Raw genomic sequence first — 15,703 nt, 5'->3', positions numbered from 1 at the left:
GGAAGAGTTTTTTTATTGTTTATTGTTTATTCGTCAAGCTTATGTAGACTACTTACAATTTTCTTACATACTAGATATTATTTCTATTGTACAGATTTTTTCGTAGTTCCGGTTTAGACATGTCGAAATGTATGTACTGTGAATTTTTATTATAAAAGCGCATCATTTGATTTAATGGCGAATTTTTTAAATAATTTGTCGTGTATGCAGTTATTCTAAAAAGTTGTGAATGTCTAAGAGTACGGCTTGGTTCATGAATACTATTGCGTATTACTGAAAATAATGCTGCTGACTGTATGCGTTGAGAAATAATGTCGTTGATGAAAGAGAGCATGGCAAATTTACGACGTTCTTGTAATGATTGTATGTTTATGAGCATGCAGCGTGCTTCATACGATGGGAGAGGAAATGCAGTCCAGTTAAGTTTACGTAGTGCGTACAGTAAGAATTGTTTTTGGACAGATTCAATACGTGCTTGGTGTACGGCATAGTATGGATTCCAGACGATACTACAGTATTCCAAGAGTGGCCTGACATACGTTATATAGAGTAATTTAATAGTATACGGGTCCTGGAAGTTGAATGCAAAGCGCTTTATAAAGCCTAATGTACTTTTGCCTTGTTTATTATTGTGTTATAGTGTTCTACAAAGTTAGTTGTGAGTCTAGGATGACACCTAGATCACGTACTACTTTGCATTTTTCTACTGGTTGGTTTCCTAATAATACTGTTATGTTTGGTGTTTCATGTTTTCTGCTGAAGGCAATGGAATTACATTTCTTTACATTCAATTGGAGTAGGCTTTTACTACACCATGTGTAGAAAAGATTAATTTCGTTTTGGAATACATGACTGTCATTGGCATTTCCTATTTCCATATACAATTTCATGTCGTCTGCATATACAAGTACGTTAATTTTTTTAAGAATGAAGGAAATGTCGTTTACATACAAGATGAAAAGAAGAGGTCCTAGATGGGATCCTTGCGGAACCCCAGAGGTGACGTGAATTGATTCCGATAGTACATTTTGGAAGCGAACAATTTGTTCGCGCTTAGTCAAATATGACTTAAGCCATTCCAAAAGATTCGGTTGAATTCCAATTTTCTGCAGTTTGAAGATTAATAATGGTATGTCGATTCTGTCAAATGCCTTACTAAAGTCTGTGTAAATTGCTTCTACGAAATTGCGATTATGCATTGCATTCAGTGTAAAATTTACAAATTCTAAAAGGTTGGTGCTAGTAGAGCGGCCTTTAAAAAGCCGTTCTGTTTACATGTGATGCGGTTTTTACTTGCTGAAAGATTTTTTCATTTATAATAGATTCGAAAAGTTTTGGAATGCAAGACAAAAGGGCAATTCCGCGATAATTACGTATGTCTGATTTTGGGCCTGACTTGAAAATAGGCACCAAAAAAGACTTTTTCCATGTTTGTGGGAATTTTCCAGTATTTATTGACATGTTGAAAAGATGATGCAGTGGATATGTCAATTCTTCTGCAAGGTTCTTTAGGAATGCAGGTGCTATTCCGTCGGGTCCTGGTCCTTTTGATGAGTCTAAGTCCTTCAATGCCTGGCGTACTTCCGTTTCTGACAAAGAATTGACTGAGACGTCATTTGGAAATTCCGGTATATATGAAAAGTAGTCGCGGTCGCGGTCTTCTTCGGAAAATGAGGTGTATACTTCTTTGAAAAATTTTGAAAAAGATTGCAAATTTCTTTTGAGTTACTGCCTACATTTTCGTCCAGTTGCATTTGCGATGGGAAGTTACTACTTTTGGATTTGGATTTTACGTAATTAAAGAAATTTTTCGGGCATGATTTGACTTCAGATTCGACTTTACTATTATATTCTTCGTTGGCAGAATTGAGTGCCGAAAAAAAATGGTCGGAAATATTTAGATAATTCAGAAGATTTGTGTCATTTGTATTGTTTCTGTATAGTTTGTAGGCTTTTTGTTTTCTGTTTTTAAATTTCTTAGTTGTGGAGTGAACCACACTGGGTATTTATTGCCTGTGTTATTACGTCGTCTTCTTTTAGTAGGTACGGTTTCAGATGTTATAGTGTTAATTTCCGTATAGAATTTTCCTACTAATTCGTCGACATTTCCTTCATTATTAAATAAATTTTGCCAGTCAATTGCAAGTAGTTTACGTTTGGCTTCTACAAAGTTTGTTTTATTGTATTCCAGGACTTCTTCATATTCCCAGTCAATGGGCAAAGTGTTTTTATGGACATAAATAGAATATTCAATTGCTGTATGGAAGACTTCATTCTTCCAAAGGGGGGTTACAGATTCTTGTACATGAAAGTCTTCAATACAGTTAGTGAATAAAAGGTCTAAAAATGAATTTCTTTGGTTTTTACATGATTGATTTGGAAAAGTCCATAATTTGCAATATTGTCAAAGAGAAAATGCAAAGTTTCATTTTCCCCAATGACTGGGAGAAGAATTGCTTCATTTTCTTGGTCAGATATAAATTCGACTTTGCTTTGATTAAAGTCGCCATAAATGTGAAGTTTTACTTCCGGTTCCATTTTTGATGTTATGATTTCTACTGTTTTAAAGAATAGTTCATACGACTGTTTATTTGCATGGTCCGGCGGAAAGTATACTGATGCAAAAATGTGTACTTGGCCTGCAATAGTGGCTTTGGCCCAGACTTGTTCAAATTGAAAATGTTTTTCAGTTACAATTTCTTTTGGATTAAGTCTAGCATTTATGGCTAAGAGGACGCCGCCTCCTGACTTTTTCTGACTGAGATTTAAATTTCTATTGCCTAGGAATACAAAATAATTGTTTCCAAAAATTTCTTCAGGGTGGACGCTTTCGTCCCAGTTAGTTTCAGTTCCAAGAATAATGTCGAAAGAATGTGAGAGAATGTTTAAAGAAATTTCCTTCATTTTGCCTGGGCTTTTCATGCGATTGAAATTCTGACAATAAATTAGAATTTCATTCGCATTCTGTTGTTCCGTTGAAGAAATTTTTGGAGACATACTTAAATTATTAATAGTACTTACTGCCTCTTGCGAGGGTGTCATTTCTTCTTCCGTGTTAGAAGGCGTCAATGCTTGTAAAAATTCGACGATGTAGTCGGCAGGTAAAATTTGTTGGCGGCTTCGCGCGAATGCTGCAGGTATTGAAGTCTTCTAGTTGTTACATATTTCCTGTAGGTTTCAGGTCGGTGAGGGTTTGCTTAGGTGAAATTCCAATTGTTGAATTGTATTCCATGAAGATGTTCATAAGATGTTCAGGTTCAGTAGGCAGGCCATTGGATGCAAAAAAGACATGCATGCTGGTTAGTGTTAGTCCGTCTATGCAGACGTCCGGTTTTTGGTACTTCAGATACGCCAAGTATAGTCTGAGATTGTCATAGACTTTAATTTCGCGGAGTCTGGCCAGCAGGAAACGGCCATCGCCGACTGCAGACTGTTCAGTTAGGCGTACTATGGGCGGCTTCATTGGGTCCAGACAGAACATACTGTCTGTTACTTCAGGAGTTTGTGATGACGTTTTTGCTGGCTGCGGCGTGGTGGCGTTTAGAGGTGGGACGATTGGCGTTTTTCCTTCCGGTAGGGGTTGATGGTTTCCTTTTCGGAAGTTGATGAAGTTTGAATTCGATGTAGTTGGAGGTTGGCCAGAAAATTCGACCCTTGCCTGGTCTAGAAGTTCCTTGTCGGACAATTTGGTTGACGAATGAGTGAAAAAGTTGCTGCTACTTGCGTTGTCCTGGTCGAATTGATTGTCCTTTAAGTTAAAATGTGGCGTACTTGGGTTTCGGCCTGCGTCAGAGTTGCAGTTGGTCTGGTGCTGTTGCCGACGAAGATGTTGATGTGATTGTTGTTGCTGTTGCCGGCGTTGCTGATGATGTTGTTGTGATTGTTGTTGTTGCTGGTGCTGAATTTGTTGACGATGTTTTCGGTTGCGGCGACGTGTTTTTCGGCTTCCTTTTCCTGAAGACGGCGAGTCCGCTGCCTGGCGTCGAAGTCGGTCCAGTCTGGCTTCCAAATTTTTTTGCTGCCGATAAGTCGCCAGCCAGATTCGATTTCCAGTACGGTTTGTTCGTTTAATTCTTCTGCCAGTGATTTTTGCCGGACTTCAATTTCATTGTCTTGCAGTTTATTGATGGATGAAGTGAGGGCCCTCACTTCATCGTGGACTGCTAAAATTATGTCCGAGGGGCATTTTTCTGCTGAGGCAATTGTTTTAATTATGTCATCCCGGTGGGATGACGTAATTTCCTGGATACGGCAGAATGATTCAGCGAGTTTATGATTCTGGTCCGAGGTGGTGTCTTCAAATGCTTTTCTGACTTCGTTTAAGGGGAAGTCCATTGCCGGTGCCTGTGTTAATACTGCCGAAAGTATTCGACTTGCGATTTCTGCAGATTTCTTAATTTCTTCCTGCAGGCCTATGATTTTATTATGCAGTTCATTAAGGGCTTCTTGGTTTGTCTTGTCATTGGTCTTGATGTGAGTCAAGATCATATGACTGCCTTCTAAATGATGCTGCATTATTTTTCTAATGTCGATTTCCATATGTAGGTTATTTCGACAAAGGCTGCATATAGGAAGTACATGTAGTTGCAAGTCGTCTTCGGAGCCACGTTTGACCCCAATACAGGCTGCGTGAAATTGTCGATTACAAATGCCCGTACAGTTCCAGAGGTATTGTTGGTCGAAGGGTGAAGAGCACGTCGGCACATAGCACTGCATTTTGCTTACGTTTGTTAATAAGTGCACACGCGACGCGCGACAAAAAAAATAAATATGTTTACGTTTACGTTTGTGGACTGGGTCAGTGAAGGTAAATAAAAATAAGGTGTAGAGCGAATTAAAAAACGCGTCCGTCCGGTAAAAAGACTCAACTGCAACTGCTCATAATTCGGCTAACTTGCCGCCAGTATCAATTGGTCCATCGAGGGCAACGATCTGAAATCAATCCGAATGAGTCAATTCAATACCTTATAATCTCGTACCAATAAAGACTCACCTTGGTATTTTGATTTTACTAATTGGTGGTGGTCTGAACACGATGTCCTTGAAAGTCAGCAGAACCGAGTCTTCCTTCTCCGTGTACGGGAACGGTGCCGTCTTGCACAGCTTTCACCTCGCAGCTTGGCACGCATGGCTTTGACGGAGACAAGTTCCTGATGTCTGAAACGTGTCCAGTTTCCAGCTGCGGATGATAATCCAGCATTCTCGACTGATGATGGTGTCGTTCTGGACCGTAGCGTGCACTCGGGAATTATTTATCGCATCAAGAAGCGTTCCAGCACGGCCGAGGTCAACTCACCGGTCTTCAACGGATAGTGTCTGCCGGACATCGAGTACACCTACAAGCATTAGCATTAGCATTTGGAGGACGCCCCACCACCGGAAGGCTCCACAACGCTTATCCCACTGTTTGGTCTGGTTGTGTTAGACCCTCTTCCGGAACAATAATCCAACACGGGAGTTACCATGCTTTCATCTTTTGATGAGTGTGTAATACAGCCCAGGGAATAAGGGGGTCCACGCCGGGTCCAAGCTATCCTCGGGGAAATGAAGGAATGTTAGTAAACACCTATCTAAAGTGCGCAGGGACCCCTACGTCACCTTAGTGGTATAGATGTTTGTAGGGAGGTTTTGGACTCAATGTTAGTAGGAGAGGTAGAACCCTAGGATATACCCCGAAAGGTATTGCGGGCGAGTCAAGTAGATTTAGTATTTTGATTATTAAACTTATAGAGATGATTGTAAAGTATAAAAGATGCATGATTTATATTTATTTGATTTAAAGCCACAGCAGATACAACGCGACGGTGCCGTGCATGAATAAATTGTCTGTAGTATTACTTTACCCGCCATTTCCTCAGATAAAAATAATGCTGATTAACAGTCAAGTTACTAAGCCCCGTCTTAGCGTTAGGTACATGGATTTTCAACAAGCTGTAACTTGGTGAAAATTACATGAAATATCAACTTCATATATACCATTGGCTTCGAAAATTAACCAACTTTAATATAAAAATATTTAACATGGTGGTTTAGGGGGGCGGGTCCCCGGGGGGAGGGGCCAAAGGAAAAAAACAGCGTTACATGGAATTCAAGGGCCCAGAGCACATCGTAAAATAACCCAAAATACCAACTTATGCAGCAATTTCTATAGATCATCGCTGAAATTTTAAAGTTATCGCAGTTTTAGTGAAAAAAGTCGATTTTTTCCCGTTTTCGTCATTTTCCAATTTTTGCGCGTGGCGCGTCGAAAAACCCAGTTTTTATTTTCAAAAAATCGTATCTCAGAGTATCGAAAACATAACTTCACCATTTTTGGATATGTTATGTGAAATTTTCCGAGGAATCCAATAAAAATATTTTCAGACATAGGCTCTTTGGTCCCGAGACCTTCAAAACAGCATTTTATGTTTTCATTCAACCTTTTCAAATGTTTAGCTAGATTTTTGAAACTTCTTACTATTTTTCCCAAATAGCCAAACTAATCACCTGTCTTTTGCGTCTACGACAGCTAAAATCGGATGAAATGGCGCGGAGATATGATTTTTTTTAAAAACTGGTTTTTGCGAAAATCGACGAAAATTACCATTTTTCGAACCACCCTAACACGGCGTAGGTCACCCTAATGGCCAAACAAAAAAATACGGGTCTAATTATTTCGGCCAAGGATCCCCCAGAAAAATTTCGGAGAACTTTTTTTTCGAATCATGCTGTTTTCGTGGGGAATTGCTGAATTTGTAGCGGTCTACATACTTGATTATTAAATTAAACGTATGGCGTACGATCGGGGTAGTCAGCGACGCTATAGAAATGGCGTGAATAATCACGTTGAAATAATACTTATCACCTTGCCTTACGAGCTGCGATGCTAAGGAAAGGTCTAGTCACGTGTACTTAAAATTCTATCGAAACATAATCTATTGATATCGCGACATCGTGAAAACAAAGTTAACAAAATCAATAACCGGTCTTGAATCAATAACGCGTCGATGACTAAATTTCTAAAATTAACGAATTTTAACTGCAAAATACCCTGCATTTTACAAAAAAAAAACCGTCATAAAACGAGCTCGCCCGAAATTAACTATTCATTTCAGATGTACCGCTTTACTGGAAAATCGCCCGCGCATCGTAACAGTAACAAAAAAATCAAGCGCGACAGCCGCGACGCAAACCGGCAGAGTGCACAGAACTGGGTGTCAATTCAGAATCAAACAAAGAGACAGCGACGAAAATCAAACGCGACGGACACGACTCGAACCGACTGAGTGTCATAAATAAAACTTTGTTTCAATTTGGAGAAAAACGGAAAATTAGTGTCGGAGGTCACGGTGGCTCTTACGGCTTTTGAAAACTCATCCGATAATATTTAATAAGTTATTCCAAAAGTTTTATAATCTAATCAGACCTTAGCGCAGCCAATCTTTCGAATGGATCCTGGAGAGTGCCTTATGTGAGATTACGCCTAGCACTTTTCTTGTCATTTATTAACATTTGTAGTGCGCCATCGTATTAAAATGCATTGAAACATCACAGACGTTAAAGCGGCCAAGCCTTCTGCATAAAGTTGTTTCACAGAGAGATGATTCGTTGATTTGGTTTGTTCGTTGGGAGCACCATGCTAAGATGTTTTGGTTTGACAAAAACTTAAAATAAAATTTGTACCAGCCTTACGCAACAACCGATTCCGTGTACGTACCGGTTGTTGCGTTTGAAACGGAATACGTAAACGATTTGAATTGAATTCCGTTTCAGAACTCCGATTGAGTTGACTGGGATGGAGTAAATACAGCGCAGTTTTGGTTTTCACCAGCCTGATGGCAAGATTGTCAAATTGTATGTATGGGCCGCGATACTCACATTTGTTGGACCGTGGACCCCGCTATTTGGTCGCTTTACCCCTCTGACGCTAAATATAGGGTAAAAGAGCCAGCAAATGTGCAATTGAAAAAAAGTTTTTTTTTGTGAAAAATTATTTTAAATTTTGTTTTTGATGAATAGTTTTGAATATTTTTTGTCAAAAAATAAATAACTAGAAAAAATAAAATATTATCCAGCCTTTTGAGGACGAAGTCAATCGTTCACATTTTTTAATGTTAGCTTATACACATATTTTAGTGTTAAATGTCAATATTCCAAGAAGATAATGTCCAGCTTGTGACGATAAACTACTTTTCCTTTACTTAGAAATCGAATCCAGAAGGGAAACGATAACCTGCTATGTTGGTCCCACGAGGTGGTCACTCCAAATATATTGCATTTATTTCATAAGTTAATCCGTATGTGCATCCATATTTACGTGCATACACCATTCCTCTATGAATTTTATTTCAGTGTTCACAGCTTTCATCGCAAACGCGCGCACTGTTTACAAACAACAACAAAAATCAATCTGTCTCTATTACATTTTCCGGCCGAGCGATTTGCTGGCACTCATCCGGCAATTTCATGGGCCAGCAGCTTCGTCGTAGTAAATCCGGATTGTCCATTGTTTTGTGTTGAATTTAGTGCGTGTTTGGACTCAGTAAGGCACCAGCAATCGAGATGGTGGTAACACAGGAGAACAAGTCGATCGAGCTGCTGGACGTGGACCCTCAGGAGACGGAGGACGACGGAGCGGTGGTGGTGCTGGACTCCAAGCGGAAGGGCAAGCGCACCGTAATCAAGACTTTGACACGGCAGACGTACGTTTTGCCCGTGTTTGGCCTGGTTGATCCAGAGAAACTCAAGCCGGACGATTTGGTGGGCGTAAACAAGGACTCGTACCTCATCCTGGAGACACTTCCGGCCGACCGAGCAGTATTCGGACATTGGCGGGTTGGACAGGCAAATCCAGAAATTGATTGAGGCCGTCGTGCTGCCGACGACGCACACGGACAAGTTCAAGAACCTGAGAATTCATCCATCGAAGTCGACCTACCTGAAGCTGGCCGGCCAGTAGCTGGTGCAGATGTTCATCGGAGACGGTGCCAAGTTCGTCTGGGACGCGTCCGCACTGACCAAGGAAAAGCCGCCGGTGGTTTAATTTCTTTTTATTTGTGAAATCAGTTTTTTTGTATTGTTAGATTCTTGAAATTTCGGTGATTGGCCATGAAATAATGTCAATAGCCAAACACTTGAATTTTAAATGGTGTTGAAAAAAAAAGTACGTGCAAGCGATTTACAGGTTCTCGCTTGCTAGTCGTGCACGCTATCACTGCGCCGGCCGGCCAGTTGAAGACGGGAGTGTTTTTTGTGCTATTGGTTCTTGCCTCGCTTCTAGCCTTCGATGAAAGTCGCGCAAAAATCAATCAGTGAAACACATTAAATTCATGTGGATAATCACGTTGACTTTGAATAGTGCCTGTTTTGGGTAGATCTTAAGATCATTTTCAAGTGTTTTGCTCATTACTTTGAATAGTTTAAGAAGGTGGGACAAATTCATGAGCAAAACAATTGAAAAGCTTGAGCCACCCGAATGAAAATAACATGTCAAAAAATACCAAAAAGTCAACCGCCCAAACACTTGCATTTGATAGTGGTTTGGATTGATGTTGAAACATAAACCAATTAGATCTACGATGTGACTTTATTCAATCATTCAAGTGTTTGGGCACTTGAATAAAAAGTGTGGCATATTTTCAGTGTAGGGCACCGGAAATCCTGAAGGTGACAAAATATACCTCAAGCTGGATTGGAACGGTGACAGTTTGTAAATGAAGGAAACAAACAAGTGACAGTTCTGAACTGTCACTATCCACACTGAACAAAATTCAATTCCGAATATCGTGCAGATAAATAATATTTACGCTTGTATTTACGATATTTACGAAATATTTACGGAAGTAAATCCAATGCGCTACGGATCAACCATGTGCCCAACCCCGTGGTTAGTCCGCACCGGGTTCTGAACTCCCATTTACGAGTCGGAAGCGTTGCCGCATGGCTCGGTCTTAACAAAAAAATTAACTAGACAATAAATAACAATTTCAAATTACAAATCTAAATATTAAATAAACTTATTTTCGAATTTACTCATAAATGGCCTGTATACCCTATTTTGTGCAACCAGTTTATGGAGCGTTCACCCTATATGGACTGTCAAAAGCGAGGTTCACTTTTTGACAACACGCAAAACGGACATTAGGTATAAATTCCTAATTTTTAGTATTTTTTGAACTTATGTTCTAGCTTGTCAAATTATGCCTAAAAATTACTATTTTTTTCTTCCTAAAATTTAGTATTTTTTTAGAACACTGAAGTACTTCTTCAAAATTCCTAAATTTTAGGATTTTTTTAGTTCAAGAATTGTGATTCACGAATTGACATGTCAATGTCAAAATAATTTCGCGGCTGTAAGTTTGTGTTCCATGGTGCTGCTGTTAATTTTCAAATTGTGGGAAGTGGCAAGGTAAGTTTGGTGCTAGGAACCGATCGGAAATGCATTTTGAGTTGGCCGACGAAACTTTCCACTTGGCCACCCGGATCCGGTGCAGCCCCGGCTGGGTCGGCAGAAACGCAAAGCCGTACCCGACCGGCCAAAAGTTGTCGAACAAGTTTAAACAAATCGAACCGCGGCAGGCCAGATGCAAATCGAGCGGAGTTCCAAAGTGGGACCGCCGAGGATCGACGCGGGCCGTGTTGGCGACACTCTGTCCCTCGCAGTGTGCTGGACCCGAACTGGACGCTCCTCTTGCAGAACAGGTTCGGCTCTTCAAAATCCGACGCGTGGCACAGTTCTCCCAGGATGGGACAGAGGTTCCGCCGGGGCATCGCTGGATTTAGTTATGTAGCTTTTATTTTTGTTTAAGGGAACCACTTTTTGAGTGCTAAGGAGAACGGAACCCGGAGCATCTTAATTAGCCCTTTCGAGCCTGATGGGTCATATATGACCCAAATATCAAAATTTCCAAAACTAGCCTATAATTTTCGTATGGTCATAAGAATCATTTTCCCATTTTTGACTAAAAATTTTTTTTTTGAAAATTCAGGCCTGAAAGGGTTAAAGGAAGTGTGGCTCGCGTGTTTGTGGAAGAGGAGGAGGAGGACGGAACCTTCAACTCCCGGCGGGATTAAAAAAGCCGTGTTTTCCCTCTCGTGCCCTAGAGGACGAATGTTTGCGGAAGAGCTGGAAAGGGGAAGTATAAAGGAACCCCAACCGGGGGAATTGTGCGACCCAAAATTGTATCCAGTTTGAGGTTGGCGGTTTGGTTGGGCGTTGCGGGTGTGTGTCTGTGCGTGAGGGTATGTATGCGTGTGTGAAAGTGCGTTTGTGCTCGTGTGTGTACACGCAGAAAAATGTTTTGTAGAATCAGCCTGTACAAGGGTTGATTCAACAAAATATTTTGTTGAATATAATCAACAAAAAAATTGCATTGATTCAACCCTGGAATTTTGTTGTTTCAAATCGGCACATTTTGTTTTATTAAAGCGGTATTTTTGTCGAATCTACCCTCATTATTGTTGATTAAATTTTGACAGAAAGTGCGTTCAAACCCATTTTTAGTAGAAACAACGTTGATTTTTTGTTGAAATAATTCAGATTTTATTCAATTTAAGACAAGAGATCTAGTTGAAACAACAACAAAATATATATTGAAATAATAATTTTTATTGTTTATTGAAATTAGTTTTTTAATGAGTTTACTTATGAAACAGACATAATTTCACACTGCTTCTTCTGGTTTTGCATTACAGTTTGTGTCCTTGTGAAGTTTCACTTCCCTTGAACGGCACCTGGTGTGTCGCTGCTTCCCAATGAGGACACCAACAACGAGTTGGCTAAGCTGCCACCGCGCATTGAATCGGTCATGTTCCACAGTGGTCGCCTGAAAGTTTAAATAAAAACATTGAAATAAGATCACTTGAGGTATCGCCAATACCAAGTCACCTACCACATTTCATGTGCCGGAACTTGGACGAATCTGATGCTACGATGTTGGAGGTTGATCCTCTTTGTTGCTGGCACCGTTTGAAGATAATTTGAAGACAGCCGGATCGAGCTTCTGCTTTTCCGGTCCTCGATGTACATTTCTAGTTTGGTTTGCTTGAGAGGTGGTCCCGATTCTTGAGCACAAACTTCTCGAACTACGCAAAATTTCTTCCACGGCTGGCAGACAGGTCACTGATTGGACAAATCATGTGGACGGTCATCGGGACCGAGGCATGGACCGAAGCAAACGGACCCCGAAGATGGAACCGATGAATTAGCAACTAGCCGACTATCGAAACCAGATTATTTTGACAGAAAAAGAGCACGTGTAAACAACAATTACTTTTAATAGAATCAAAAAACATGGTAGAGTTGATTTAATTGATTTGTGTGTAGAATCAACCCGAAAATTTTGTTGTTTTTCCAAAACAGTGTTGACAAAATCGAGGGTGTTAATTCAACGCTAAATTCTGAGTTGTTTCAATTGGATTTGAGATTAGTTTAAACAAAAAATCAATAAGTTAAATCAAAAAAATATTTTGTTGATTCAAACAGGCCTGATTTTTTTGCGTGTATGAGAGAGTGATAGGGTAGAGGAAGAGAAAGACAGAGAAAGTGGGAGAGAGAAGAGGAGAGGGAGAGAAAAAGGAGGGAAAGAGACAGAAAGTAGGAAAGGGAGAGAAGGAGAGAGAAAGAATGAGAGGGAGAGAAAGTGGGAGGGAAGATGGACAGAAAATGTGGGAGAGAGAGAGGGAGAGATAGGGTGAGGGTAGAGGAAGAAAGAGAGAGAGAGAAAGAGAGAGAGAGAGAGAGAGAGAAGGGGGGGGGGATAAAATGTGTGTATAAGAGAGAAAGAGAGAAATGGTGTTAGAGAGAGTAAAAGATATAGAGAAGAGAGAGAGAGAGAGAAATGGTGTTAGAGAGAGTAAAAGATATAGAGAAGAGAGAGAGAGATAGAAGAAGAGAAAAGAGAGGGGGGGGAAAGAGGGAAGGAGAGAATATGTGGTAGAGGGAGAGAGAGGGAAGAGCGAGGGGAGAGGAAGGGAGAGGGTGTGAGAGAGAGAGTAACAGTAGTATAGAGAAGAGAAGAGAAAGCAAGCGAGATATAGAGAGGAAGAGGAAGAGAGAAAGATAGAAGGGGGGGGGGGGGAATTTTTAAAAATCTTATATTTCAAACATTCTCAAACCAAAAAATCTAATATTCTGAAATTAAAAATATTTAAAGATTTTAGTATTGAAGTTGCAAAAATAATCAAATATTCAAATAATAAAATATCAAAAATAAATAAATATGGAAATATTCAAAACCTTTTTAAGCTAAATTATTAAATTATTAAAATATTAAAATATTAAGATATTAAAATATTAAAATATTAAGATATTAAAATATTAAAATATTAAAATATTAAAAAATTAAAATATTAAAATATTAAAATATTAAAATATTAAAATAATAAAATATTAAAATATTAAAATATTAAAATATTAAAATATTAAAATATTTAAATATTTAAATATTAAAATTTTAAAATATTAAAACAATAAAATATTAAAATATTAAAATATGAATATATTAAAATATTATAATTTTAAAATATTCAAATCTTTAAAAAAATATTTTTAGGTTAGATTTGATGGTTAGAGCATTTATAAAAAAGTTGATTTTATGTAAATAAAAATATTATTATATCATTTAAACCATTGTTTTCTTCTATCTCTTGAATAATATCTAATTTGATCTTTGATTATTCCTAAATATAAGTTTTTTTGGATTCCTTACTTTTCTAGAAAATAGGGGTTTCAGATCTTCAATCTTTTGAATGCGTTGGAAAGGTCTTTCAAATACCTTTCTAACAATATATAGCATTTCTCACAAAAATCACCCTTTTTTATAATATTTCAAACTCTAGCCAAATCGTATTTTTTGCATAACTTCTGAAGTACTTTTCTAAACTTCATAATATTAACTAGGGTCTTGTGGGACCCCAAGACGAGTTGAGTTTTATGTAAATAAAAATATTATTATATCATTTAAACCATTGTTTTCTTCCATCTCTTGAATAATATCTAATTTGATCTTTGATTATTCCTAAATATAAGTTATTTTGGATTCCTTACTTTTCCAGAAAATATCTAAAATTTAGGCATTTATGCCTAGAATTTAGTAATAATCAAGGTCCGCCATCTTGAATTATACCAGAATATCAGTAATTTTGGATCCCTTACTTTTTCCAGAAAATACCCCAAATTTAGGTATTTATTCTTAGAAATAAGGAATATTCGTGGTCCGCCATCTTGGATTATACCTAAATATCAGTAATTTCGGATCCCTCACTTTTCCAGAAAATACTTCAAATTTAGGTATTTATGCCTAGAAATTAGGAATAATCGTTGTCCACCATCTTGGATTCTTCCTGAATATAAATAATTTTTGATCTCTCACTTTTCTAGAAAATACCTGAATTTTAGGTTTTTATGCCTAGAATTTAGTAATAATCATGGTCCGCCATCTTGGATTATACCTAAAAATAAGTTATTTTGGATCCCTGACTTTTCCAGAAAATACCTGAATTTTAGGTTTTTATGCCTAGAATTTAGTAATAATCATGGTCCGCCATCTTGGATTATACCTAAAAATAAGTTATTTTGGATCCCTGACTTTTCCAGAAAATACCTGAATTTTAGGTTTTTATGCCTAGAATTTAGTAATAATCATGGACCGTCATCTTGAATTATACCTAAAAATAAGTTATTTTGGATCCCTGACTTTTCCAGAAAATACCTGAATTTTAAGTTTTTATGCCTAGAATTTAGCAATAATCATGGTCCGCCATCTTGAATTATACCTAATTATAAGTAATTTTGGATCCCAAACTTTTCCAGAAAATGCCTAAAATTTAGGTATATTGGTTCTTCAATTATACCTAAAATTTAGGAATTCTCGTACTAAAACGCGACTAGTAATTTTATTACTAATAGCCGATTAGTAATAAAATAACTTATTGCAGTCAGGTTCGATTATACCTAAAAATTAGGAATTTATACCTAGTGTCCGTTTTGCGTGAAGCTTGCCACCAGTTTGGTTTTCACCGATTTAAAATTGTCTTGCTAGATGATCTGAGCATTTAGAAAAATCAATATCTCATTTTCATCGAGGGAATAACTAATTTGTGATTAAAGAAAAAAAAACCTTTTTACATACAAATTGATTGGGCAAAAATACAATTTTTCGAAGTTTTAAAAATAATATCCAATCTTGTTTTGAGAAATCATGCACATCAGTAAAGGAGTTTCATAACAACAACATTTTCTAGCACTAAAATCATATGAAACACAATAGCTTAAACGACCTTAGAAAATTAACTCTTGAACTATGTTCCTTCACAAAATACGGTATGATAACCGCTCTATTAAAGTATTCATACTCACTTTGACCAACAAGAAGTTTTAGCGCCATGATGAAAAAGTATTATCGACGACTTTGTATGGCTTAGATTTACACACAACTGCAGATGATCAGTGTCAGATTTAGACCATTCAACCATCACACGGAAAACCGTGATTAGTCTTTAAAGACTTATTTTTAATCTTTTTTTTCGAGTATGGTGTGCATGTCAAAATTAAGGCTAAAATTTAGCCTTTTTTTGGGTCTTAATTTTAGCCCTTTTCAGAACTTGGGGTTAAACCTAGGAAAAGCCCAAATTTTAGGCTGTTCTGTACTATGAAATTTTGCTTCCTGATTTGACATGTCAAATCAGAATTTGTTGATCCAGGTCGGTTGTTGTTGGTGCTAGT

The 15,703-nt window shown here is 38.0% G+C and overlaps 3 protein-coding genes across 6 annotated transcripts in view; all 3 read right to left on the bottom strand.

Moving 5' to 3' along the window:
* Positions 1-15,489, bottom strand: part of LOC6047178 (protein ROP) — a 61,943-nt gene extending 46,454 nt beyond the window's left edge. For 3 of the 4 annotated variants that reach the window (XM_038264796.1, XM_038264797.1, XM_038264799.1), the window contains exon 1: positions 15,338-15,489. In XM_038264796.1, coding sequence (XP_038120724.1) covers positions 15,338-15,365 — 28 coding nt within the window. In that variant the 5' untranslated portion in view covers positions 15,366-15,489. Of the gene's footprint in view, positions 1-11,562; positions 11,805-11,870; positions 12,198-15,337 lie in introns of those variants that run through there. The other variant, XM_038264798.1, reaches the window with a different exon arrangement.
* On the bottom strand, positions 3,597-5,336 carry LOC119770259. The gene is made up of 2 exons (XM_038264800.1): positions 4,994-5,336; positions 3,597-4,932 (listed from the first exon to the last, which is right to left on the bottom strand). Exon 2 carries the CDS (start codon positions 4,714-4,716, stop codon positions 3,751-3,753), a length of 966 nt encoding a protein of 321 aa, XP_038120728.1. The 5' UTR covers positions 4,717-4,932; positions 4,994-5,336; the 3' UTR covers positions 3,597-3,750.
* LOC119770260 lies at positions 8,227-9,037 on the bottom strand. The gene is made up of 2 exons (XM_038264801.1): positions 8,918-9,037; positions 8,227-8,854 (listed from the first exon to the last, which is right to left on the bottom strand). Exons 1-2 carry the CDS (start codon positions 8,953-8,955, stop codon positions 8,431-8,433), a joined length of 462 nt encoding a protein of 153 aa, XP_038120729.1. The 5' UTR covers positions 8,956-9,037; the 3' UTR covers positions 8,227-8,430.
* Positions 15,490-15,703: the final 214 nt, after the last annotated feature.

This window comes from Culex quinquefasciatus, chromosome 3, assembly GCF_015732765.1.
Source record: "Culex quinquefasciatus strain JHB chromosome 3, VPISU_Cqui_1.0_pri_paternal, whole genome shotgun sequence".
In the NCBI taxonomy this organism is placed as follows: domain Eukaryota; kingdom Metazoa; phylum Arthropoda; class Insecta; order Diptera; family Culicidae; genus Culex; species Culex quinquefasciatus.
This window is presented reverse-complemented; position numbering and strand designations above follow the sequence as displayed.